The sequence below is a fragment of the Trachypithecus francoisi genome, unplaced genomic scaffold (genome assembly GCF_009764315.1).
Source record: "Trachypithecus francoisi isolate TF-2019V2 unplaced genomic scaffold, Tfra_2.0 Lachesis_group12, whole genome shotgun sequence".
Lineage (NCBI taxonomy): Eukaryota > Metazoa > Chordata > Mammalia > Primates > Cercopithecidae > Trachypithecus > Trachypithecus francoisi.
Genome location: NW_022681457.1, coordinates 92,996,642 through 93,024,469, shown reverse-complemented (window position 1 = coordinate 93,024,469; position 27,828 = coordinate 92,996,642). Strand labels below are relative to the sequence as shown.

Sequence of the window (27,828 nt, the reverse complement as noted above, 5' to 3'; positions counted from 1 at the left end):
TCCCAATTTTGCCAAATTCTTTATTGAACAAAAAATCAACAGCAAACACTGTCAAACAAGAAGCTCAAACAGGGCAGGTGGGTAGAGCCAACCATCCTCTCCTTGCAGCCCCATCTCTCTCTGGAACAGGCTTCAACACTAGTGAGGGCATCAAAACCCGTTCTGGTGGGTAAGGAGGGTCAGGCCTTTCTAGGGAAGGGACACTCAGAGCCAGCTTCATCTGTAGTCCCCAAAGAGGCGTCAAGAGCTGGGCCAGGGGGCTTTGGAGCTGCAAGGGGGCTGGACAGACACTGCAGAGGGCAGGAGATGGAGCTCTTGTCCTGGGGGCACAGAAAGGCTTGGAGCTGGTGACTCATGGTCACCAGGGATTCAAGGTGCTGGAGCAGGGCTTGTTGGGGACAGGAGTCCCTGTGGAGGTGCTGGCCACAGCCAAAGCCATGACCAGCTGGTGCTACTGAATAGGGATGCCGGGACTGGCGCAAGCCTGGTTCTGGGGGCCATTGCCCTCGCCCAGGACCCTGCCAGATTTCAGGCTCTGGCCAGAGCCTCCCCCTGCCTCTGGGGGGCCTCTGCCAAGCACAGATTCCCCTTGGAGCTATACTGCTCCTGCCTTGGCTCTGCTGCCAGGCACCTCCTGGGGGAGGGGTGCCCTTCAGGGGCACATTTGGCCTCCTGTCATCTGGCTGGTAGTATCTCTTCTCCACCTTATTGTTGAAGGAGACCATCTTTTGAACCTTCCCCAGCCAGAGGCTGGACCCTGCTGTGTCTGGAAGCCCTTCCTTGGGGAGCAGCACAGCCAGCAACAGACTTGAGTGAGTGACCTCCAGACCTGGGAAAAGAAGAGGGGAGACAGAAAGAGCCCAAAGGCCTGTGAGGGAGAACTGTGTTCAGCTTAGCTGCAGCAGATCTGGAGGCTAGATCCAGGAAGGGCTTCTCTGCAGTGAGATGGGGCCCATGAGATGCTGGGAAAAGTAAGTGAGAAGATGGGACTGTCTTGGAAGATTTGAGCTCTGCGGGATCAAGGCTCATCCGGCTGAGGCTGGGGTACGGATGGTTTGACCTGAAGACTCTACAGACTCAAAGTCTACCTCACTGTCTCAGGACATGGAGCGTCAAAAGGCCAAGCGCTTTGCTCAGGAGTGGGTAAAGCCCCACCGCCACCCTCGCTGCTTTCCGGAGCCACACCGCGGAGGGTGTCTGTGCACAGAGGCTGAGCTTGGCCCCCCGTGGCTGTGGTGAAACATCTCTCCCTCCTCTCTGAGGTGACAGTTACAGTCAAGTGTGTGTAGGTCCTGCCTCTGTCCTGCTGCCTGGATCAAATGTGGCTGTCCCAGGAGTTTCTCTTCAAGGGTGCCTACCTTGAGAGGCAGTGTGGTATGGTGGTTAGGGGCCAGGTTTCTGAAGCCATGTTGCTTGGGAGTGAAGCCCAGTTCTGCTACTGACTGGCTGTGTGACTTTCGACAAGTCACTTGCCTTCTTCCTCCCTCAGTTTCTTCGTCTATGAGATGGAGAGTCTAGTCTAATATTACCATTCTCATAGAGTGATTTTGAGACTACAAGAATTTGTCTAGGTAAAGCTTTTAGAACAATGGCTGGCACGCAGTTCATGATATCCAAGCGTCAGCTATTGCTGTCATTGTTCTCACATTTGCCTGGCTGGGTAAGGAGTTCCCTTCTGAGATGTGCCTGCCTCTGCTGGGTGACTGTGTCAACCACGCCTGGTCTGGTCACCAAGTGAGCAGAGGCAGGGTCTGGTATGGGGACTGGGCACTCACCTGGGCCCCCCAGAGGGCGCAGCCTGGTGGGCAGGGGCTGGAAGGCAGGCAAGGGCAGTAGGACCATCCCCATATGCTCCACAGAGGCCAGGCCGTGGCGCTGCCTGTCATTGAGGTACGAGTAGAGCAGGCGGCAGTTCTGGGTGTCCCGGGCCCCATGTGGGCACAGTCTGATCACGCAGACGTCCTGAGGTGGCAGGAGAGCAGCTGTAAGCGCAGTCATCCTCTGTTCCTGCCAACACCCCTGGGCTCCCTGAAACCCCTGAGAACCCCATAAGAAAGTATGTCCCCATATGGAGAGGGAGTGGGCACAAGGGTAGGAGTAAGGTGCTAGGAAAAGAAGGGATGCCCAAGAGTGGGCAGTTACCTTGGCCTCGGCTGGGCAGATGCTGGCCAGAAGGTCCCAGACAGTGTTGGAGGGGATGCAGCCTGCCGAGCGGATCACGGTGGGCAGAGCCTGGGGGCAGGAAGGATGGCCAGTCAGCACCCCAGCTTCCCACCCACTCGGGGTGGACGCATTCCCAGCCACCTGGAAGGTTGCAGCCTATGGCAAAGATGGGCAGGCAGTATTCCAGTACCCTCGATGGCTACCCAGAAAGCTCTAATTGCCCCATGGAGGTCTGCAGCCTCTCCTGGCTAATCTACAACTTCTCCGAAGCCCCTCCTTCCCTCCTCTATCCTCTGCCCTCATCCAACACTTTAGCTGATCATTAAGTCACTCAACGATCACTCTTAAAACCCTCCTTGGGGCCCTTCTTGCTATGTGCTTTGGGTGACAGGGAGTCTTTCACCCTGTTTGTCTCTGTAGGAATGGGACCAACATCTCATTTACTCCCATGCCTCGCACAGGGCCAGGCACAGAGAGGAGTGTCCGTGACTTGTTTTAGAATGTGTGAGTGAAAGGAGAGGAGAGGAGAGGCGGAGGGGAGGGGAGGGGAGAGGAGGGGAGGGGAGAGGAGAGGAGAGGAAAGGAAAAGAAAAGAGAGAGGCTGCCTAGGCTGGTCAGTGTGTAAGGGAGTCCCTGGCAAGGAGGGCAGGTGCACCTGGACAAGCTGACAGCTGTGTCCCGAGACCAGCTGGGCCCTGGCCCGGAACCGCTTGATGGAGAACATGTCCAGAACACCTTCCCAGGGTGGCATGCAGGGCAGGGCCTTTGTGGGTGCAGCAGGCACCTGGAGCCCAGATGGAGGGACCCTAGAGGGAGGGACAGAAGACAGAGCAGGCCATGAGGACTTTCCCGGCACCTCCTTTCTTTTCAGATTAGATCCTGTGTCCCCACTGTGGGGACTGGAACATTGGCCCAAGCTTGGTCTTGTGCAGGGGGCAGCCAGGAGGCTGGGATGATTAGTTCCATTGCACAGATGGGGAAAGTGAGGCTCCCAAGGGAGGGAAGACTTGCCCAAGGCCACGCAGAAAAAGCCAGTGCTATGTCTGTTGCCCCAGCTGGTGGCCTCCCACTCAGTCCCGCTGGATTATCCACCTCCCTGCTCCCAACCCCACACCTGTCCTGTGGTTCTGTGGGAGGCATCTCCCTGGCTTTGGGCATCTCTGGAGCAGGCATAGGAGTATGGCTTAGGGCTTTCTGGAAGATATTGTCCCCGCAGCTCTTGGCGGCTTTGAAGGAGCCTAGCAGCTCATTCGAGGACTCCCGGTCTACAAATAGCAGAGGCAGGAGCTGAAACAAGGGCAGCAGCGGCACTGAAGCCAGTCCAGGGCTTTAGAGCCAGGGTTGAACCAGGTGCTTTTCTAGGTGACCTGGGGCACAGGCACCCCTGCTCTGCCACCCTCTCCCCAGGCCACAAATCCCTGTTGCTGCTGAACTGCATGCTCAGCCCCAGCCTGGCTGCCACCCCTGCACCCCTCCCGTGTCCCCTCCCACCCATGCAAATGCGGCAGTTGGGGTCTAGGAAGTGGTGGTCATGCTGCCCCGTGGTGTCCTCTGATGCGATGGGCAGGGCCTGTGGGCTGCAGTCCAGGAACACCTGCGATCCCTGGGAGGCAGAAGACAGAGGGGTAGGCTGAGAAGGTGGCTGGGGATGCCAGGAGCCCTCCATGGGTAGAGGGCCCCAGGATATGGTTTATTTTTCTCAATAATAAATGTTGTTTTATTACCAAAATACTGTGAACTCATAAAGAAAATTTGGAGAACACCAAAACTTGAAAATTAAAAAGAAAATCCCTTCTTGTCCCACCACTCAGAGACCACTGTTGATATTCTAGGTATTCCTTTATAATCTTTTCCTTTTGTTGTTGTTTTTTGTTTGTTTGTTTGGTTTTTGGTTTTTTGTTGTTTGTTTTTTTGAGATGGAGTCTCGCTCTGTTGCCCAGGCTGGAGTGCAGTAGCTCAATCTCGGCTCACTGCAACCTCCGCCTCCCGAGTTCAAGCGATTCTTCTGCCTCAGCCTCCCGAGTAGCTGGGACTATAGGCGTGCACCACTACGCCCAGCTAATTTTTGTATTTTTAGTAGAGACAGGGTTTCACTATGTTGGTTGGCTAAGATGGTCTTGCTCTCTTGACCTCATGATCCGCCTATCTCGGCCTCCCAAAGTGCTGGGATTACAGGCGTGAGCTACTGCGCCCGGCCCTTTATAATCTTTTTCTATACACAGGGCTTGGGGGTCCTTTTCCTAAAATAGCTGGGATCAAATATTCAACTTAGTGTTCTCTTTTTGTCCACTAATAATAGCAGAGGCGTTTGTCACGTCATATAGTCCCCATAGACACTGCTGTGATGGAGTGAGACTGGAGTGGACGCCTCACCTCTGTTGCTATGCATTTGGGTCATTTCCAGGTTTTCACTATTACTAAATAGCACTGAGGATATTTTTGTGCAGAAAGTAGTTTCCTAAACTTTAAATTATGTCCTTAGGATAAGATTTCAGAAGCAGATGACAGAATCAGGGATAAGGAACATTTTAAAGACTCTTGACGTCTATTGCCAAATCACTTTTTTTCCTCATACTAGAAATAGCTTTAAACATAAAACAATCATTGCTTTAGGATGGTTTAAGAAGATTTTGAAACTCTACTCTTATCAACCACCTCCAGAACAGTCTCAAAGCACAGGCTTTGGAGTCAGACAGGCTGGGTTCAAATCTCAGCTTCCCCACCACACGTATGTGACCTTGTGTAAATGGTGTCAGGTTCCACACCCCAGAAATGGCCAGGGAATAGCACCGACCTCCTAGGCCATTGTGAGATGTAAATGAGACACTGCTTGTAAAGGGGCACATAGCAGGTGTTCAATAAACAGTAAAGCTTGTTATCATGTGTTATTTTCCCCTCCCCTCCCCTCCCACCTCCTCTCTCTCTTCCTCTCTGGGGCTATCTAGGTTTTTCTCCTCTATTGCCTTCAGTTTGTTCAGGGAATACAAACTGATTTAGACTGGGGAGCAGCCACACCCCTTGGGGCTCCTCTTGGCACAGGCAGAAGTTCTCCCAGTCGTTGGCCTGAATATTAGTGGTAGGAGTGGGGAGCAGGGATTTCTGTCTGTTCACTGTCACTTCCCCAGTGCCTAGACCCGTGCCTGGCACCTGGTAGGTGCCCATAAATGTACTGACTGACTGAATATAGTTAAAGGGACCTGCCCTGCACCCCTCTCCTGAACACGCAGCTAATGAGACCCAGGTGAACACCTGACCCACACAACACTCAACTACAGCCAGAGTGGCCTTCTGAGAATGACCAAAGGGAGCCAAGGGAAAGTTCTAATCAACTGCAGGAGTCTTGAGATGATGGCTTCATGGATTCTGGGGCTGCTGAGTCACCATGTCAGGCTATGTGCAAGCCGGGGCCAAGAGGGAGGAAGGAGCAGGATGGACATGAGGATGGAGCAGATCCTCAGCGCCAAGAGCCCTAGACTCTTGTTACTCCTGTTGGCTTTCCAGGTCTGAGGACAAGTTCCAGGAGGCCCTCTGGATGAACTGCCAGGGCGCCGGGTGGTTCCCTGCCTGGAGCATCCCTAAACCAATCCACTGAATACAGTGGGTCTTCATTCCTTCCATCTGAAAAAGTCACTGCCTGGAACAGCGCAGCCTGCCGCTTCCCAGCAGAGATCTGGGCAGAATGCCTGAGGTTGGGGATGACTATGATGATGGGACTTAATACCACTCATGTGGGGGCCTTGGGGTGAGGCCAAAAGGAGGAGGACCAGCAGTGACAAGGCACTGGCAGGCCTGTGCCAGCAGCACTGTCCCACCCCATGTTCCCCTATGCATTAAGGATCGCGGTCCCCATTTTATCACAAACGAAGTGGGCCTCAGAGCAGTCAGGTGACATACCCAAGGCCACACCGCTGGTGAGGCAAGGCGTGGGACCCTCAGAGCATTGGCTCGGCCCAGCACCAGGTCAGGCCCCAACTTACCACCAGATCCTCCAGGGTCAGCGTCTGATCCACGTCCCGCTGGATCTCTACTTCGCCCTTGTGGGTCATTTTGGAGGCTGGAAGTCTACACGGCTCCTTCTGTTGCTGCTCAATGATATTCAGGCCCTGAAGAGGCGGAGCAGCCCAAGCTGAGCCCAATTAGGGGACCTCTGGCCATCAAAAGCCCAAGTGCTCACTTTCCTCCCTTGAGGCCCCTCTCTTGTGGTTCCCCCTCCTCAACACTTCTACTTCCGTCATACCCTTCCCCTGGGAAGCCCTCCACCCTTAGCGCTACCTCTCCATATTCCACTGATTCACCCTTCAAGTCCTGCCACCTCCAGGAAGCCTTCCTGGATTTTGCTTTCACCCCAGGTCAATTCAACCTCTGACTGTACCTCATCCTCTTCTGAGAAGGGTGTGGTGTTGCTGAAAGAGTGCAGGCTCTGGAGTTCCCACTGGGCCATTAATAAAATTCATAAGATGGTATGGCCTGGGGCAAGCACTTAGCTGCTCTAAGCCTCAGTTTATCTGTTGTGTAGGAATTTAATTAAAAGCACTATATTAAACAACATATATAGAGTGCTTAGCCTGGAACATGGCTCATAGTAAATGCTAGTTGTGAGTCTTACTGTTGATCAATGTCACTCTACCTGCAATGCTTCCTGAAAACCTGTGTCTCCTTTTCTAACCACCCCTGGAGGACAGGAGGTCTGCTCCTCTCTGGTGGGATCAGCCTCGTGGGCATGAGATCTGTGCAATCGCTCAGGGCCCTGCACAAGGAGGCCCACGCTTGGTTTAGCACTCTGTTATTGTCACCTTGAAATTCTTAGCAGTTGTTGAACAAAGGGCCCCACATTTTCATTCTGCACTGGCTCCCGCAAATTACAAAGCTGGTCCTGATCCCTGGTCCCCACAGAGCCTGGACAGAAGCTCAGCCTATAGTGGATGGATTCACCTGATGGACTCTGGTTATTCATTCTAATCAGTTCAGTGTCTTCCAGAGCAGGGGCTGGAGTGCCTCGCCCCACCCCAGTGGCCTCAGCCCCTAAATCAGTCCCTTCTTCTCTCACTGGGCTACCAACAAATATGAGGTGAGCATTCTCCAAAGCCCGCTCAGTGCCACAGCTTCCCTGTCCCAGAGCAGACCCCAGGCAGGGAGAGACCCACAGCCACAGGGTACATGGGGACACAGCTGTGAATCCCGGGGGATATGGGGCCCCTCCCTCAACCTGGGGTACCAGGAAGAACTCCAGTCTTTTCCAGGGCATCTGAAGCTGGGATAGGAAGAGAGGCACCTCAGGACTCTAGACTCCAGGTCTCACCACAGTCCTCCCCCAGCCCCCGACCCCACAGTCCAGCTCCATTGAAAACCAAGTGTGTCACATCTCTACCAAGCTCTCCAACCCCAGTCCCTTTCATCTCCACCCCTTCTCCTGTTTCTCTTGTGGGGAGGGTCTCTCTGACTCCCTGTCTGCCTTCTCTGTTTCCTTGTTTCTGTCTTTCTGAATTCCTCCTCCCTCGCTCCCTGTCTCTGTCTCTCCCTCTTCCAACCTCAGGTCACCCACGCTGCCCCCACATCCCCTCACCCATCCTGACTGGGCTCAGCACTCACCCTTTTCTCCTCCTGGTCCCGCCAGCGGGCCAGCTCCTGAGGGGCCAGCTGCATCGAGCTCATCCGTACCAGGTCATAGTGGGTGACATCTCCATGAACCACTTTGAGAAACAAGTCCTGTGGGGGCAGGGGGCAAGGCTGCACCACACGCTGAAAGAGCTCCCCTACTCCAGCATCCTGCGGGGGCTCTGAGATTCAGAGAGGGGACCTGGCCCAGCCCAAAGCCCTGCTCACCAGGTTCCTGGGGTCCCGCAGGTTGAACAGCAGGCTGCGGTATTTGGTCTTGTACCGGCTGTTGGTGCCTTGCGTCAGGTCCCAGAGGGCTGCCTCAATGCCAGCAGCAATGCCCTCCACCACCTCCTCACTCAGCACTGGGTTTGGGAGTTCCTGAAGGCTGTGGAGGCCAGGGCAGGGTGGGGGGGCACTGAGCCCGGGAGGCTCTCCAGGCACTTAGTCCCAGAGGGAGGCAAATGGGTGGGCAGCAGGGTCTGGGCCAACTTGTTCCTGTCATGGGTGTTCCCTGCAGGAACCTACTTATTCTCACCCCTACTCTGTGAGGAGGAAATAGGATCATTCGCCTTTTACAGATGGGGTTACTGGGGCTTAGAGAAAATAAGGGGCTTACTCACAGCCGTGTAATTAGTGGCAAAAGCAAGATTTGAAACCCGATTGTCTGACTCGCCAGCTCGTGCCCCATCTCTGGCCCATAGGATGTATGGAGGGGAGGAAGCTGGGATCAGGTCAGAGTAAGGCAGGAGTCAGGGGGAGGGAACGGAGCCCTGGCCCTCGGTGTCATCTGTCATTGACTTGCTATGTGGACTTTGCAAAGTCTGACCCTCTCTGGGCCTTGGTCTCCCCATCAGCAAATGAGCGCTCTGGGCTCAGATCTCTGAGCCGCTCCCAGCACAGCCTCTCACTGTGTGAAAGTATTTGCTGCGGGTGATATTGACGTGGATGGACCTGAGCCGAGGCTGAGAACTGCAGCAGCTGAGTGGGGAAGCACAGCCTTAAAGCCAGAGAGACCCAGCTTCAAATTTCAGCTCTCCACTGGCTCTTTGTGTGGGCAAGAGACCTGGCACAGCTACCAAACAGGGTTAGCCAGACACCCAGAAGCCCTTAGAACGTGGCAGGGCCCCGGAGACGGGGGCATGTGAGGGCAGCCTTTGGGATGTCCGGGGAGTGGGGAGCAAGGTCTCACCGAGTCCACAGCACCTCCTGCATGGAACGGACAACAGTGCCCCGCACCCCGATATACAGGGATGGCTTCTCCTGTTGGAGCTGAGCTGTGGGGAGAAAGTGTCACAAGCTCCCAAGGGTGCCCAGTGGGAAGGGGAGGGGGCTGACTCCAGACTGAGGGGCTTAGGCAGACCGGAGAGGGGTCCCACCCTCGAAGACCTAGACCCCTCCCTCTATCCATCTGGGAGCCAAGACCAGGCAGCCAGTGGCCCCCACCCCTTCGGGGAGGAGCTACAGGCTGATGGGATGTGGGGAGAGAAGAGTCGCCGCAGGGGCTGGGGCCAGGAGCTGGGCCCTTGTCCTCCCCAGACCCCAGCAGTCTCTGGAAGCCAGGGGCCAGCACAGGAGGCTCCCTCCAGGGCCCTTCACCTGAGTCCTCTGCCCACTCCAGCAGAGGCTCCTCTTCAGCCTCCATTGGGCCACTCTGTGGGGGAGGGGTGAGGAATTGAAGCTGTGCTGGTGGGCCCGGCCTTCCAGCCCAGGGGACACTGCTTCCTCTAGTCACCTCCCCACTCCCACATCCTCCCTGACCCATGCTCCAGTGAAGGAGGCACGTGGCCAGGGCAGAAGCACTCAGCTGGGGACACGCAGGGTCCGAGGTGGGGTTGCCAAGGGCCAGGGAACCACTTCTTGGAGGGTAGAAGGGGTGAGAGAGGCCACCAGGTTCCCCTGCTGTGCCTCCTGGAGGAGGCTGGAAAACCTTGGGGCGGGGAGCAGACAAGCTAGTTAGCTGGAAATGGAGGCCAGGGACTGTTCCCTCCCCAGATGCACTGGAGGCCCAGCCCCTCCCTCCTCCAGTCCACCCTGAATTCAGAGCTGCAGAAGGAAGTACACATGGAGCCCAGGCCAGCCATGCAGGCTGGGGCCTAACCCTGCCTCTGGCTATTCTGAATGACCACAAGCAAGCGGCACCCTCTCTCTAAGCCTCAGGGACCTCTCTGTGAATCAGGTGTGAAGGTGCCTCTCTCAGCAGGATTAAATGACATCACTTGTTCTGTACCTGGCACCCAGCAGGGCCCTGCACCATGGGCCTTTTCTTTCTTCTGAGCCTCTGGGCAGGTGAGGGTGAGCTGACCTCCATCAAGTCCTCCAGAACCTCCAGCTTTGGCGGCAGCTGCCCCGCTGCCTGGCCGTGGCTGACGGCCCCCAGGAGCTGGATCACTGGCCCGGAACCCAGCTGCGAGGGAGATCGCACTTCAGAAGCAAGCAGGGCCAGCCACTGTCCCCGCCTTCAGAGTGCTCGCCTCACCTGTAATTATTGAATGTCTCTCTCCCACTGGACTATAAGCTCCGTGAGGATAGAGAATATGCCTGCCTTGGTTCCCCCTGATCTCCCAATGCTTGGAAAAGGCCTGGCACATAGTGTTCAGTGAATGCTTACTACCTGGCTAGCCTCTGTCCCAAGAGAGGAGCCTGTCTCCATCCCCATCCTTTCTCAACTTCCCCCTTAACCCCCAGTCACAATCACAGTTAACTGGACTCTGTGCCAGGACCCTCTCACCCTCCTTCTGACCACAGATACATCTCATCAGAAGGCACACGCCTTGTTCTGACTCCACCTCCTCCTGTTCAAAGCTCTGTCGTGACCCTTTCAGGGGTCACTGACTTGTCTGCCTCTCCCTTGAAGCAGCCAAATGCAGTCATCTGTAAGGCTTACACTCTGTAAGGCTGCTGATCACTCCTCTATTGCCGATAAAAGAAATTCTTTCATGACCATTTCAAGGTGCACAGATTTTGTTCTTCTAATGAACTATGGAATCTATCCTGCTCCCCTTTTTGCTATGGCTGCCAGGAAGCTCAGTGTTAACTTTGAGCCTGGCAGGTATACCTTTCCAGGATTGGTAGAGAGTAAGGTATTATTGTAACAAGATCCCCCTTCTCCTTCCTCTTTTTTTGCTTTCTTTAGGCTTTTAGCCCATTTTAAGTGTGTTTCAATTCTTTTCACTTATTGCAAACCATAGGGGATTGTTTTAAAAGTAGGTGAGTCTGAAGACTAATAATCCTTGAATGAATGATCATGAAATGGTCAGGTTCCAAGGTCTGCAGGAAACTAAAAGTCTAACATCCAACATTATAGAGGGAGGGGAGCACTAGGATCCACTGGGGGAGGGCAGGCTGGGTGGGGGTAGGATCTCCACATCTACTGTGGAGGAGCCCTGCCACTCCACCCTACCGGAGGAAGAAAAGCAGTAATAAAACGTAAAAACCTACGTAACACACAAGCTTCACTCCATGGGGTATTTTCACTTCCTCCTTGGAGAGAAAGAGGATGCAGAGATTAGAATCCACAGGACCCAGCCACCCCATGGCAGGGAATTCACAAAAAGAAGACATTCGTGTTGAAAGGGTATGTGTTCAGTGTTCACTGAGTTGTACTTATAGCAAAAAAGTTGTCCATCAAAGGGAAAATGGTTAATTAAAAAAAGTCCATCAGGCTGGGTGTGGTGGCTCATGCATGTAATCCCAGCACTTTGGGAGGCCGAGGCGGGTGGATCACCTGAGATTAGGAGTTTAAGACCAGCCTGGCCAACATGGTGAAACCCCATCTCTACTAAAAATACAAAAATTAGCCAAGCATGGTGACAGGCACCTGTAATCCCAGCTACTCGGGAGGCTGAGGCAGGAGAATCACTTGAACCCAGGAGGCGGAGGTTGCAGTGAGCCAAGATTGCACCACTGCACTCCAGCCTGAGCAACAGAGTGAGACTCCATCTCAAAAAAAAAAAAAAAGGCCCATCAAAGGGAAATGGTTAATAAATGGTGACACTTCGCACTATGAATTCTATGTGGCTTATAAAGGGTAAGGAAGTCATCATAAAAATTACCACTTGTTGAGGGCTTGTGAAGTATCTGACCCCACAGGAAGCACATCATTCATGCTATTAAGGTCTCAGAACGACACCATGAGGTATATACTATTTCTATCCCCATTTTACAGATGAAGAAACTGAGGCTCCGAGAGGATGTGAAAAGTCCTATAGCTGCTAAGCTACAGAGCTAGTATTAGAACCTAGCTCTGTCTGACTCCAAAGCCCAAGCACTTAGCTGTGGGGCTATGTGGAGACGTGGAAAGATTCATGGAAAGATGTCATGAAGTATTATTGGGAGAAAAAGAAAAAATAGGTTACAGAACAACATCTGTTGCATAAGCCCATTTATGTAAATACATATTTATAGATACATAATAGAGGTTATCTCTGGGGAATGGAATTCCAGGGAGACTTTGACTTTCTACTTGTAGACACATGGGTATTCATGTTATTCAAAACGAGCATGTATTTCTTTTATAACCAGAAACATATTTTTTTATTAAAAACAAGTTAAGAACAATATGTGTGGTATGCTACCATTTGCATTACAGGCAGAATGAATTTTAAAATTTGCATTTGCTTGAATACGCATACAATATCACAGGAAGTATCTGCAAAAACCTATATAACCCAGGCTGCCCGTAGGGAAGCGACTGGGTGCTGGGAAAGATGAGTTTCACTTTTTTTGTGTTTTGGAACCATGGAAATGAATCAGCCTTTCAAAAAAGTAAATTGAGAAAGAGGGAGAAAAAACAAAGAAAACAGGGGTGTGTGAAGAAGAGCAACAGGAAAAATATCAAGACCAGCCCTTCACAGTTCAAAGCCTTTGGCTGGCCCCTGTCTCAGGGGTCCTAATGTCCACATTATGAGGCTCCAAAACAACAGGCAGGAGAATGAGGTGAGTGAAGGACTATCAGACCAGAATACAAACTACATATGTATAATAAGTTTGAAGAAATAAAAGGAGGAAACGAACACATGAGTGAAGGACAAAAAAAACTACAAAAAACACCAGGCAGATACAATCAGGAACCAAACACAACTTCTGGGAATGGGAATGAAAAATGTAACAATCTTAATTAAAATTTAAAACTCAACATATAGGTTTACTAGCATATTAGATGCAGCTGAAACAAATTAGCTAACTGGACAACACATTTAAATAAATTATCCAGAATCTTCACACAGACACTGTGAAGCACTAAGAGACACATCACGCCTGTAATCTCAGCACTTTGGGAGGCCGAGACAGGAGGATTGCTTGAGGCCAGAAGTTCGACAGCAGCCTGGGAAACATAGCGAGACCCTGTCTCTACAAAAACAAGAAAAAAAAAAACACAGCCAGGCGTGGTGCTGTGTACCTGCAGTCCCAACTACTCAGGAGGCTGAGGTGGCAACATTGTTTGAGCCCGAGAAGTCAAGGCTGCAGTAAGCAGTGATCACACCACTGCACTCTAGCCGGGGTGACACAGCAAGATGCTGTATCAAAATAAAGGAAAGGAGAGGGAAGGGGAGGGGAGGAGAAGAGAGGGGAGGGGAGGGGAGGGGAGAGGGGAGGGGAGGGGAGGGGAGGAGAGGGGAGGGGAGGGGAGGGGAGAGGAGAGGAGGAAAGAGGGGGAGGGGGGAAAGAAAGAGAGGGAGGGAGGGAGAGAGGGAGGGAGGGAGGAAGGGAGGGAGGAAGGGAGGGAGGGAGAGGGAGAAAGGGAGGGAGAGGGAGGAAGGGAGGGAGAGGGAGGAAGGGAGGGAGGGAGGGAAGGAAAGAAGGAAGGAAGGAAGGAAGGAAGGAAGGAAGAAGGAAGGAAGGAAGGAAGGAAGGAAAATCTAAAGTTCCAGAAGCAGAGAGGAAAGAGAATGGGTAGAAGCAGTGTTTAAAGAAATAGGGCTAAGAATTTTTCAAAATTGATAAAAGACAAAAATTTACACATTCAAAAAACTCAGTGAATCTCAAACAGAATAAATAAAAGGGAATTCATACCTAGACACATCAACACTCATGATAAGGAGATCCTTACACGCATAAAGAGAAAAAATACCTAACACTTGAATAGCACTTAAAATGTGCTATGTCTGTGGCAAGTGCTTACATATTAGTTAATTTAATCCTCACCACAATCTTATGAGATACTGGTACTATTATCTCCCCCATTTTACAAAAGAGGAAACTAAGGCACACAGAGGCACAGGGAGGTTAATCAGCTTGCCCAATGTCACACAGCTAGAAAACCAAAGAGCTGGGATTTAAATCCAGGCAGTCTGATTCCAGAGGCCATACTTTCAACTACTATTCTATGATCCCATTCACCAAAATACATTTTACCTATAAAGGAATGGCAATTAGACTAACAGCTACTTTCTCATAGTAATAATGAAAAGCAAAACATAGAAAAATAGTATTTTCAATGTGCTTAAAGAAAATAACTATCAATTGTGGACCCAGACAAAATACTTTTCAAGAATAAGAAAGAAATAAAGATATAGAAAAAAATCGAGAGCTGTTATTTTTCTTGATAATTTTGTTTTGCTCAATAAACAAAATGCTAAAAGATAAACCTGAGGCAGAAGGAAGGAAAAAGAATCCCAGCTAGAAAAGCTGAGACAAAAGGAAGAATTTTGAGCAAAGAAAATGATGAAGATGTTGTTAAATCCAAACAAACACTGATTGTATGAAACTATAATAACAGTGTGTAATTTGGGGATTTAAAAAAAAAGCTGGGCGCGGTGGCTCACACCTGTAATCCCAGCACTTTGGGAGGCTAAGGCGGGCGGATCATGAGGTCAGGAGATCGAGACCATCCTGGCTAACACAGTGAAACCCCGTCTCTACTAAAAATACAAAAAATAGCTGGGCGTGGTGGCAGGCGCCTGTAGTCCCAGCTACTCGGGAGGCTGAGGCAGGAGAATGGCGTGAACCCAGGACACGGAGCTTGCAGTGAGCCGAGATCATGCCACTGCACTCAGCCTGTGTGACAGAGTGAGACTCCGTCTCAAAAAAAAAAAAAAAAAAGAGAGAGATAGGACCAATTACTGGATAATAACAACACATAAATTGGAAAGGTACACACTTGGAAGTAGAGCATTCCAAGATCCCTAAATCATTTTGGAGGAAGATAAACATTGTAACTACCTTATACTTTGATAAGTTAGTTATTTGTGCTCAAATTTCTTTTTTCTTTCTTCCTTTCTTTCCTTTCTCTCTCTCTTTCTTTCTCTTTTTCCCTTTCCTTCCTTCCTTTCTTTTCTTTCTTTTCTTTCTCTTTTTTTTTTTTTTTTTTTTTTTGAGATGGAGTCTCGCTCTGTCGCCCAGGCTGGAATGCAGTGGCATGATCTCGGCTCACTGCAATCTCCACCTCCGGGTTCAAGCGATTCTCCTGCCTAGCTCTTCCAAGTAGCTGGCACTACAGGCGGCCGCCACCACATCCGGCTATTTTTTTTTTTTTTTTTGTATTTTTATTAGAGACAGGGTTTCACTGTGTTAGCCAAGATGGTCTCAATCTCCTGACCTTGTGATCTGCTGGCCTCAGCCTCCCACAGTGCTGGGATCACAGGTGTAAGCCACCGAGCCCGGCCTGTACTCAAATTTCTAAGAGAACCACCAAAAAAAAAAAATATATAAACTGAGGAAAGGAAACATCTAAACTACTGAGGGATAAAAAGGAGTATGAAAAAATAATCCAAAAGGAGGCAATGAAAGGGAGAAAGTGCCAAAATGCAAAACATACGCAAAGCACAAAATAGGCCGGGTGCGGTGGCTCATGCCTATAATCCCAGCACCTTGGGAGGCTGAGGCGGGAGGATTGCTTGAGCTCAGGAATTCGAGACCAGCCTGGCCAACATAGCCAGACACTGGCCCTACTAAAAAAATTTTTTTTTTTCAAGAGCCAGGCACAGTGGCATGCACCTGCAGTCTCAGCTACTTGGGAGGCTGAAGTGGGAGAATTGTGAGCCCAGGAGATCAAAGCTGCAGTGAGCTATGATCACGCCACTACACTCTAGCCTGAGCAACAGCAACAGAGTGAGACTGTGTCTCAAAACAAAGCACGAAATAAAATGGTAGGAGTAGATGTAAATAAATCAGTAACCATAACAAATGTAAATGAACTAATACTTCAGAAAAATACAAAAATTATCAGACCTTTAAGGAAAGAAAATACAATTATAAAATCTTCATGAGACCCATTTCTAAAACATAATGATGCAAAAAGGTTAAAATAACAAAATGGAATAATATATGGACCGGCAAATCACCAACCAAAATAAAGCTTTGTAGCTATATTAATAATCAGATAAAACAGACTTTAAGGCAACAAATCATTAGAGGCAAAGACTTGACTACATAATGATATGTAGTTTTACCAGGAAGCTATAACAACTCTAAACTTATAAGCATCTAATAGCATAAGCTCAAAAACTATAAAGCAAAATACGGTAGAACTATAAGCAAAAAGACAAATCCACCATGATAGCACAAAAATTTCATGTATCTCTAACTATTGATAAATAAAGCTGAGAAAATAATCAGTAGGAATAAAAAATAATTAATGAAATCAACAAGCTTAATCTGTACATATTTATAAATATACACTGAATATTAATCCTAATAACTAGAGAATACATATTCTTTTCCAGTATATGTAACATATATATAAAAATTGAGCAAAGCCTGGGCCAAAAAGCAAATATCAACACATTTCAAAAGACTTTTTTAGCTTAGCACTGCCCAACAGAAACAGAAGCCACATGTATACTTTTAAATATTCTGGTAGCCACATTTTAAAAAGCAAAATTAATTTTGTATTTTATTTAATTCACCATGTCCAATGTATTATCATTTCAACATGTAATTCATAGGAAAACTTTTTTTTTTGAGATGGAGTCTCACACTGTTGCCCAGGGTTGGAGTGCAGTGGTGTGATCTCGCACACTGCAATCTCCGCTCCCCAGGTTCAAGCAATTCTCATGCCTCAGCCTCCTGAGCAGCTTGTATTACAGGTGCCCACCACCACACCTGGCTAATTTTTTTGTTTGTTTGTTTGCTTGTTTTCAGTAGATACAGGGTTTCACTATGTTGGCTAGGCTGGTCTGAAACTCCTGACCTTATTATCCGCCTGCCTCGGCCTCCGCAAGTGCTGGGATTACAAGCGTGAGGCACCGTGCCCAGTGCCTCAATAAACAACTATTAATGAAATGTTTACATTTTTTTGTACTAAGTCTTTGAAATTCAGCGTATATTTTACACTTATAGTACATCTCAATTTGGTCTAACTAGATTTCAAGTGCTTAATAGATACAAGTGGCCAGCGGCTATCAGACTGGATAACTCAGATAAAGACCAACTTCTCAGACCACAATATTACTAAGTTAGAAGGCAATAAAGGCAAAAGCAACAAAAGCTTATGTTTGGAAATTAAGAAGTACACTTTTAGCCGAGCGTGGGGTCTCATGCCTGTAATCCCAGCACTTTGGGAGGCCAGGTGGGCAGATCACCTGGGGTCAGGAGTTTGAGACCAGCCTGGCCAATATGGCAAAAACTCCATCTCTACTAAAAATACAAAAATTAGCCAGATGTGGTGGTAACTGTTATCTCAGCTACTCGGGAAGCTGAGGCATGAGAATTGCTTGAAGCTGGGAGCTGGAGGTTGCAGTAAGCCAAGATAGCACAACTGCACTCCAGCCCGGGGGATAGAGCCAGACTCTGTCTCCAAAAGAAAAAAAGAAAAAAAGAAAAAAAAAAGAAAGAAAAGAAATAAACAAAATAAACAAACTTTTAAAGAACACACAGGTCAAAGAAAAATTGTGATTAAAAATGATAAAATATTGAGATTGAATGATAATAAGACTGTATGTAAATTCTATGAATGCAGCAAAAGCGATAATTAAAAGGTTCCTTTACAGCTTTAAATGACTTATTACAAAGGAAAAAAGGCAGAAAACTAATAAACTAAGCATAATTTTTAAGACTTTATAAATAGTAGCATAAACTGAAAGGAAAGTGACATTGACAACATACAACGGAGGAGATGAACAAACCAAAAATCGGTTCTTTGAAAAAACTGACAATTCTCTGACAAGATTGATTAAGGAAAAGAGAGAAGGCCGGGCGCGGTGGCTCAAGCCTGTAATCCCAGCACTTTGGGAGGCCGAGGCGGGCGGATCACGAGGTCAGGAGATCGAGACCATCCTGGCTAACACGGTGAAACCCTGTCTCTACTAAAAAATACAAAAAACTAGCCGGGCGAGGTGGCGGGCGCCTGTAGTCCCAGCTACTCGGGAGGCTGAGGCAGGAGAATGGCGTAAACCCGGGAGGCGGAGCTTGCAGTGAGCTGAGATCCAGCCACTGCACTCCAGCCCGGGCGACAGAGCGAGACTCCGTCTCAAAAAAAAAAAAAAAAAAAAGGAAAAGAGAGGAGGTGTAACTAGCTAATATTTGGAATGTATAATTGCAAGTACACAGTCCTTAAAGAGGCTATTGTGAAATACTGTATGCCAACATGCCAATAAATTTGAAAACTCAGATGAAACAAATAGGTAGCTTAAGTATAACTTACCAAAATTGATTCAAGAGAAAAACAACACTGGATAAACCTATAGCCACAAGATAAATTGAATCAATACGGAAGGAAACACCTTCCTTAAAGAGAACATCAGTCCATACTTTTTTTTAACCAGCCATTCTATTAAAATGTCCAAAGAACAAATAATTCCGATCTTAATTACATTATCCCAGAGAATAGGAAACAAAAAGATAATCCACAATTCATTCTATGAAGCTAGCAAAACCCTGATACCAAAATCTCAGAAGGGTAGTAGGAGAACAAGTCATTTCAGGCCAGTTAATTCACCCACTGAAAACCCCAAACAAAACATGAAATTGAATTCACAAAATATGAAAAAGATATAGCATTACCAAATTGGGTTTGTTCCAGCAAGGCAAGAACTTAACATTCAAAAAAGCTGAATATTTAAAAAAAAAAAACAACTAACTCCTTAAATTAATGTTAATAAATTCGAGGATAAACATCATATTATTATCTCAGAAATGGAAAAAACATATTTGATTAAATGCACTGTGCAATAGTAATAATTGTAAATATTGTAATTGTAAAAATTATAATAATAATTGTAAATAATTAGCAAACCAGGAAGAAAGGGAGTTTCCTTTACCTGATAAAGAGCATCTACATAAAAAACATAGCAAGTGTCATACTTAAGGTGAAATGATGACCACATTTCCTTTAAAATCCAGAACAAGTCATGGGTTCCTTGCTATCACCACTTCTATGTAACATTATACTAACAGTCTTAGCTAGCACAATAAGGAAAGAGAAGGGAAGAGAGATGTAAAGAATTGGAAAGGAAATAACAAAAACTGTCATTTGTCTACATACGATTGTCTACATAGAAAACAAAATCCAAATAGATAAATTATATAGATTAATAAAAGCAAGATTTCTGGATGCAAAACCAATAAACAAAACTCAATTGTGTTTTTACATGGGAGAAAGTGTAGAAATGCAAAACATATGCAAAGCACAAAACAGGCCGAGCCTAGTGGCTCATGCCTATAATCCCAGCACTTTGAGAGGCCGAGGCGGGTGGATCACCTGAGGTCAGGAGTTCAAGACCAGCTTGACCAGTATGGTGAAACCCCGTCTCTACTAAAAATACCCAAATTAGCTGGGCATGGTGGTGGGTGCCTGTAGTCTCAGCTACTTAGGAGGCCGAGACAGGAGAATTGCTTGAACCCAGAAGGCAGAGGTTGCAGTCAGCTGAGATCGCACCACTGCACTCTAGCCTGGGTGACAGAGCAAGACTTCATCTCAAAAAAAAAAAAAAAAAATATTATATATATATATATATATACACACACACATATATATAAAATAGCATGAATAAATATAAAGTAGTACAAGGAGACATGTACTTCTGATGGAAAGAACACACCACCAACCTACGAAGTAGTTCAGGCTAAAAACTGCATCCAATTCTAATCAAACCTCTACATTCAACCACCAGTTCACAGCTTAAAGCGAAGACAGAGGAACATGTTTAACTATACTACAACGATGCAAAAATTACAGGACAATCTAATTTCTTCATACATACAAAAAAAGACTGCAAGAAAAAACAAGATATGGAGGGAGAACCTATAGTTTAAGAGGCTTAAAAGAAACATCAACCAATCCCAAAGTGTGGACCTTATTACTATCCTGACTTTAAAAAGACAAGTTATAAAAATAAGTTGTTGGCCAGGTGCGGTGGCTCACGCCTGTAATCCCAACTCTCTGAGCGGCCAAGGTGGTCGGACTGCTTGAGCTCAGGAGTTTGAGACCAGCCTGGAAAACATGGCAAAATCCCATCTCTACAAAAAATACAAAAGATTGGCTGAGCGTGGTGGCACATGCCTGTGGTCCCAGCTACTCAGGAGTCTGAGACAGGAGGATCGCTTGAGCCCAGGAGGTGGAGGCTGCAGTAAGCTGAGATCGTGCTACTGCACTACAGCCTGGGAAATAGAGCAAAACTCTGTCTCAAAAAAAATTAATTAATTAATTAATTTTTAAAAAATTTGTCATCTTTATGAAACTATTGCAAATTTGGATATTAAATGAATATTTGCTGATTTTCAGGCAAGATAACACATGGTGGCTAGGGTTGAGTGTGAGTACAAAAGGGTTCATTCCAGGGGGTAATCCCAGCACTTTGGGAAGCTGAGGCAGGTGGATCACCTGAGGTCAAGAGTTCAAGACCAGCCTGGCCAACCTGGTGAAACCCTGTCTCTACTAAAAATACAAAAAAAATTTAGCCAAGCATGGTGGCGGGTAACTCTAATCCCAGCTACTCAGGAGGCTGAGGTAGGAGAATCACTTGAACCCAGGAGGCAGAGGTTGCAGTTAGCTGAGGTCACACCACTGCACTCCAGCCTGGCAAAGGAGCAAGACTCCATCTCAAAAAAAAAAGAGAAAAGTTTTAAATTAGCTGGACATGCATGGTGGCACTTACCTGTAGTCCCAGCTTCTTGGGAGTCTGAGGCAGGAGGATTTCTGGAGCCCTAGGAGTTCAAAGCTGCAGTGAACTATGATCTTACCACTGCACTCCAGCCTGGGTGACAGAGCAAGACCCTATCTCTAACAAAACAATTAAAAAATGGCTGGGCGCGGTGGCTCACGCCTGTAATCCCAGCACTTTGGGAGGCCAAGGCGGGCAGATCACGAGGTCAGGAGTTTGAGACCAGCCTGTCTAACATGATGAAACCCCTTCTCTACTAAAAATACAAAAATTAGCCGGGCATGGTGGTGGGTGCCTACAATCCCAGTTACTCAGGAGGCTGAGGCAGGAAAATCGCTTGAACCTGGGAGGTGGAGGTTGCAGTGAGCTGAGCTCATGCCACTGCACTCCAGCCTGAGCAACAGAGGGAGACTCTGTCTCAAAAAAAAAAAAAAAAAAAAAAAAAAAAACTCCTCCTACAAATCAATAAGGAAAAGTTAAACAACAAAAACTTTTTAAGGAAAAGACTTAACAAGAATAACCAAAATTCATGAAAAGATGCTCCTTAGCAAGAGGGCAGTGAAAATTAAAACAACATTAAGACACTGCAGCATATCTCCATTTCAGCAAAAAACCCAAGTCTGATAACTATCAAGGGTTGGCAAAGATGAGAAGTCACTGGAACATTCATACACTGTTGGTGGGGGTGTATACTGTTTCAACCACTTTAGAAAACATCTGGCACTGTTTAAGTTGAAGATGTGTGCACCCTATAACCTACAATTCCACCCCAGAAAATATTCCCTGGAGATACTCTTGCCCATATGTTCCAAAACCCATACAAAACTATCACTGCAGCACCACATGTAGTAGCAAAAAAAAAACAAAACAAAAAAAACAAATGTCCACACAGAGTCAACAAATAAATAAATTCGGGCATATTCATGCAGTGGGGATACTTGGTGCCAACACTTAGGAGCTGTGTGATCTTGGGAAAGTTACTTAATCTCTCTGTGCCTCAGTTTTCTCATCAGTAACATGAGGATAATACCAGTATTTACCTCATGGTGTTGGGGCAAGGATCATTATCATTATTCGAGACTCTTAGAACAGTGCCTGGAACAGAACAAGCTCTCTCTGTAAATGCTGGTGTTGATAAAGTTCCTTGGTCCCTGCCCTGGAGAAAGGCCATCCTGACACTTGACCATCCTGCAGGCTCTCCATTTCCATTCAAGCAATGTTGCCCTTGCTGGTCTCTCCCACCTGGTTCCTGTCCCACCTGTAACTCCCACCTATCCCTCCACTCCTGCAACACTCCAAGCTGCCTCCTGCAATGCAGCCCTGCAGAGCACTGCCCTCTTCCTAGCAAGCCTCTCCTACTTTCTCACCTGCTGAACACCTACTTCCCTTGCCCAGACCCAGTTCAGACAGCCCCCTCCTCTGCCCTCCCCTCCCCTCTGGACATCCATGGTCCACTGGGCTTCAGTCTGTATTTCAATCCTCTGGTTAGTGGCTTTCTCCTCCCATTAGACTGTAAGATCCCTGGACGAGACCCCCTCCTTGTTCAACAAATTATAATAAAGCCCCATAAACACCCAAGTGATGCAGGACTAGAGTCAAATCCTGGCTCGGCCACTTACTCGGTATGTGTCCTGAGTGAGTCACTTCACTTCTCAGAATCCCAGTTTTCTTACTCAGTAAAATGGGGATATTAATGCTGACTTTTTTTTTCTTTTTTTTAGACAGGGTCTCACTCTGTTGCCCAGGCTGGAAGGCAGCAGCACCAGCACAGCTTACTACAGCCTTGACCTCCTGGAATTAGGTGATCCTCTCACCTAAGCCTCCCGGGTAGCTGGAACTACAAGCACACGCCACCGTGCCCAGCTAATTTTTGTATTTTTTGTAGAGACAGGGTTTTGCCACATTGCCCAGGATGGTCTCCTGAGCTCAAACAATCCATCCACCTTGGCCTCCCAAAGTGCTGGGATTACAGGTGTGAGCCACCACGCCCGGCCGACATTGACCTTTAATGGTTAATGTGAGGATTAAATGAGATGACATACATGAAGCTCTCAGTCTATAGTAAGCACACTAATGAAACGAGTTCCTCTTAGGCTGCTCATCTGTTGGGAAGACACGCTCCTCCTTCACTCATCTCCTGACACTTCGCAGCTGCAGACAGCATACCTTGAACCAGGGATTCTGGGTCAGGCCAGAGCAGCTGTGTGCCTCCCTGGTGATGACGGGCGGACTGCGAGCAGCACAGGGTCACTGACAGAGCTGCCCTCCCCACACCCACTGCTCTCCTACCCATAGAGCAGCTCTAAACATCACTGGCCACTGTGGGGCCCAGGATGGACAAGAGAATGGCATCCAGTCCCCCTCCCATCTCTCCTCCAAGAGTCTCTGGTTCATGCCAGAAGAATACAACATGGCCAGCCTCTGATATCAGACTCCTGGCAGTTCTGAGGCCCAGTTCATTCTCCCCACTTTATAGAGGAGGCAACTCAGATTCAGAGCAGGGACACATTTCTAAATGTCTAAAGTCTTCTTGCAGCCAGGCACGGTAGCTCACGCCTGTAATCCTAGCATTTTGGGAGGCCGAGGCGGCGGATCACCTGAGGTCAGGAGTTCGAGACCAGCCTGGCCAACATAATGAAATCCTGTCCCTACTAAAAATACAAAAACTAGCTGGGCATGATGGCCCACATCTGTAGTCCCAGCTACTCGGGAGGTTGAGGCAGGAGAATCCCTTGAAACAAGGAGGCGAACGTGGCAGTGAGTCAAGATTGTTCCACTGCACTCCAGCCTGGGTGACAGGGCGAGACTCCATCTTAAAAAAAAAAAAAAAGTAGGCCGGGCGCGATGGCTCAAGCCTGTAATCCCAGCACTTTGGGAGGCCGAGACGGGCGGATCACAAGGTCAGGAGATCGAGACCATCCTGGCTAACATGGTGAAACCCCGTCTCTACTAAAAAATACAAAAAACTAGCCGGGCGAGGTGGCGGGCGCCTGTAGTCCCAGCTACTCGGGAGGCTGAGGCAGGAGAATGGCGTAAACCCGGGAGACGGAGCTTGTAGTGAGCTGAGATCCGGCCGCTGCACTCCAGCCTGGGCGACAGAGCCAGACTCCGTCTCAAAAAAAAAAAAAAAAAGTAAATTAAAAAAAAAACTAATAAAGTCTTCTTGCCACTGAGCTTAAGTAAAAAAAAAAAAAAAAAAAAAAAAAGTTAAACTCATCTAAATGTCTAAAGACAGGTCTAAAGTCACCCTGGAGTAAGAGGCAGAGCTTGACCTTGAATTTCTCTGTCTGCCCCTGCTACAAGCCAGGCTGTCTCCAGGGGAAGGTGCTAAGGCCCTAAACGGGGCTCCAGATCAGTCAGGCACTGTGCCCCCCATTGCCCAGGCCCCACTCAGCCCTGTCTGCAACCACCCGCCCGTCCCTGTCACAGCCCAGACTCAATACTTCTCCCTCAGCTGGTACTGGTTGTCATGGCAACGAGTTGTTTGGAAAGCTGTAGGATGATGGGCTGTGCCGCAGAGTCAAGGATGGAGCCTGGAGGAGCCAGCAGTCGTGGGCTGCTTCCAGTCAAGCCAGGCAGGAAGCTGGCTCCACCACCGCACTCAAACCAGCCCCCTCAAAGGCTGCAGACCCAGGAATCCCAATTCTCCAAATAAATCACATGAAGAAGGGAGAAGCCAGACGCACAAGGATGGTCACCTCTGCATTATTTACAGCAGGACGAAATTGCTTATGTCGCTAACAGGTAACCTATTTGGGTATTTTTCTTGCACCAAGCACTGTGTTAAATGTCAAACATGTGTCATCTCATTTCATCCTCACCACCTCCCTAGGAGGTAAGTACTCTTCATACCCACATTTTGCAGATGAATTACACTTGAAAAGGTGAAGCCACTCACCTCGGTTGTTCAGACAGCGGCAAAGTCAGGATTGAATGTTAGCCTATTGGCCTCCAGGGCTCATGCTCCTAACTAGACTACAGTGGTTAGAAATGAGAAGAGGAAGTCCCAGCCCTCATCCTGACAGCACCTGTGGCTGTGACAAATACATCCATAGACACGGATGACGCAGGGCTCAGGAAAAGATCAAATTCGGCAGAACAAGGTGAACCCACTGGGAAAGACCTTCAAATACTACCGAACTTACAAAACCAACCAAAGTCCTGGAACAATAAGGCATAACAGGAGCCTATCTATAGATAAAAAGACTTGATGCATAGTGGAAAACAGCTCACTGGTTCTATTTTACTAATTGGCTGTTTGGCCTTGAGTACTCATGCCACCTCTCAGAGTCTCAGTGTTCAGATCAGTAAAATGGGTATATGTCAATAGTGTCTACCTCATAGGATTGTTACAAAGATTGCAGATAAAGGGCTTAGCACAATATCCAGTACATGTTAAGTAAGCCAGATGCTGTTACGACTGTGCTGATAACACAGAAGATACACAGAGAAGGCAGTGCAGTGAGATCTCAAGACAGACAGCCTGGGCTTGTACCCTTGCTCCCATTCACCAGCTGGGTCTGTTACCTCACCTCCGTGGACATCATGTGAAGATTAAATCAAAAACACCTAACACATCATGCACATTCAATAAACGTGATGAAAATTCAACTATGTGAGAAATACGCACCAAAAACAAGTAGAGTCTTATTCTGCCTTTGGTGTATAAATGTTAGCTATGATTATTAATAAAATGATGATGACGATAAAGGAAAAGAACAAAGGAAAGGGAAGTGGTGATACAGGGAACATAGCTGGGCACTGACTCCCTAGCTGTGTGAGCCTGGAGAATATTGTTAACCCTCCGAGCCTCAGTTTCCCCATCTGGTTATATGGGGCTAACGCCTATCTTACAGGGTAACTGTGAACACTAAAAGAAAAGCAAATTTAACACGAATTAAGCAATTTACCTGTGCCTTGTGCTGTGCTAGGCACCTTTGTTTTTTTTAAGACAGAGTCTTGCTCTGTTGCCAGGCTGGAGTACAGTGGCATGATCTCAGCTCACTGCAACCTCTGCTTACCAGGTTCAAGCGATTCTCCTGCCTTAACCTCCAGAGTAGCTGAAACAGGCACGTGCCACCACGCCCAGCTAATTTTTGTATTTTTAGTGGAGACAGCGTTTCACCATGTTGGCCAGGATGGTCTCGATCTCTTGACCTCATGATCTGCCTGCCTCCACCTCCCAAAGTGCTAGGATTACAGACGTGAGCCACTGCACTAGGCCTAGGTACATTATTTTATACCATAATCTCATTTAATCCTTGAAACAAACCCATGAAGCTGAAATTAGTATCCTTTTTTTTTACAAGGAGGAAACCTAGAGCAGTTAAAAAACACCCCGCAGTCACTTAGCTAGGAAGTGGGCAGAGGCAAGATTCCAATCCAGGACTCACTGACTCTAAAAGATAATGACCCCTCACAAGGATTCAGCGAATGTAGTTTACTTTCTCTTTCCCAGCTTGTGGGCATCATTTTACCCAGTTTGGTTAATAGGGATGAGAGAGAGAATGTTCACAAAGAGTCCATCTCGCTTAGTTTTATTAAATTCTACCACCAAGCATGGTATTGAGAAACATGGCCAGGCCCTTCCTATCCCAAACTCTCAGACTCAGCTCACCAGTCTGGGGCAGCCTCCTAGGCTGGGTTCCTCTGGCCTGTCCTGGTGGGAGTTGCCTGAGCTTCCGTCTGCGTCCTGGTCTTGGGCACAAGGCACTGGACCTTTCTTCAGGTTCTTAGTGCCCTTGGATCTTCTCTGTTCCATGAGTGGGCCTGAGCAGGCCATGCTGGCTTCAGGGTCCAGGGAGGAGCTGAGCCTGCCCAAGTGCTCCCAGGAGCTGGCACAGGTGTCAGCGAGTCCTTGTTCCAGCCTTCCTCTGGATGCTGGCTGAGCCTTGGCCTCCAGCTCCTCCTGGTCCTGTGCTGGAGCCCGGCCTTCATCGCTGCCAGCCCGCACGACACACAGGGCTTCTTGCTGCTCTGCAGAGGCCTGTGCTGACGCCCCCAGGCACAGTGCTGCGCTCTGTGGAGGAGCCTGTGCAGCTGAACTGACAGACTCCCCTCCACTGAGCACCGGGAACCAGACAGGGCCACAGGGGCTGCCTGGCTGGGCCCCACCCCCTGTAGCGGGCAAATATCCAAATCTCTCAGTCCCTGAGGCACATCCTGCCCCACTTCCACCTGGCTCTCCAGGCCCAGACCCAGTGTCTTTTGGAGAAGGAGGTCTGCAGGGGACTCCCAAGGACTGCAGGTCAGCACCTTGGGGAGGGTCTCCCACAGAGAGGAGGTTGTCCCCACGAGGGCTCTGATCAAGCCACAGGAAACCACCAGCCCCTTCCCAGCCCTCTGAATTAGTCCCTTGCTTCCTCCATTTCTTTCTTACCCTCACAGGAACTGGGCCTGGTGAGGATATCAGGGGCCTTCCAGGGGGCTCCTCTTGGCTGAGTGTGGGGCTTCTTCTGTCACACCCTGGAGAACTCATTCCACCGTCTCTGGCCTCCCCAGGCCTGGGGCAGCTCACCTCCTCCACCCCTGCAAGCCTCTCCCTGCAGACCAGAGCTCTCTCTGGGAAACCTGCAGACCTGCTACAAAGTTTCCTGGGGCAACTGTCATCTAAGATGTCACACAGAGAAACCTGGAGCCTCTTGGAGGTCAGATCTCTCCCCTGAGCAGGCACCGAGGGCGGCTGCATGTGGAGCCCAGGACCCGGCATCGAGCCCCGGCTCTGTCCCACAGCTAGCAGCTCCATGACCCCTGGGCAGACCCCAGCCGCACCCGCAGCCTGGGAGCTGGCACCTCGACGGGCCTCCTTCCTGGGGATCTTCCTTCTGCTGCCAGCCCTGACTCGGGGCCCAGAGCTTGCTCCTGGCCCATGTGGTGCCAGGCCTGGCGTGGAGCTGGCTCCTTTCATGTTCTCTAAAAGCTCACAGTTGTGCTGAGGACTCAGCACAGCGTCTCCTGTGCCGGGGCCTTCTATGTCCCCCGCCTGGGACATGTCTGTCCACCTACCTGGGCCAAAAGCACAACACGG

General features: G+C 48.6%; 1 protein-coding gene across 1 annotated transcript; it reads right to left on the bottom strand.

Annotated features, from left to right (window-relative positions):
* Positions 1 to 27,828, bottom strand: SPOCD1 (SPOC domain containing 1). The gene is made up of 15 exons (XM_033227346.1): positions 26,419 to 27,828; positions 11,200 to 11,241; positions 9,989 to 10,165; positions 9,560 to 9,688; positions 9,358 to 9,412; positions 8,951 to 9,035; positions 7,987 to 8,146; positions 7,753 to 7,869; positions 6,141 to 6,266; positions 3,655 to 3,766; positions 3,278 to 3,428; positions 2,819 to 2,969; positions 2,143 to 2,232; positions 1,776 to 1,962; positions 1 to 829 (listed from the first exon to the last, which is right to left on the bottom strand). Exons 1-15 carry the CDS (start codon positions 27,790 to 27,792, stop codon positions 180 to 182), a joined length of 3,606 nt encoding a protein of 1,201 aa, XP_033083237.1. The 5' UTR covers positions 27,793 to 27,828; the 3' UTR covers positions 1 to 179.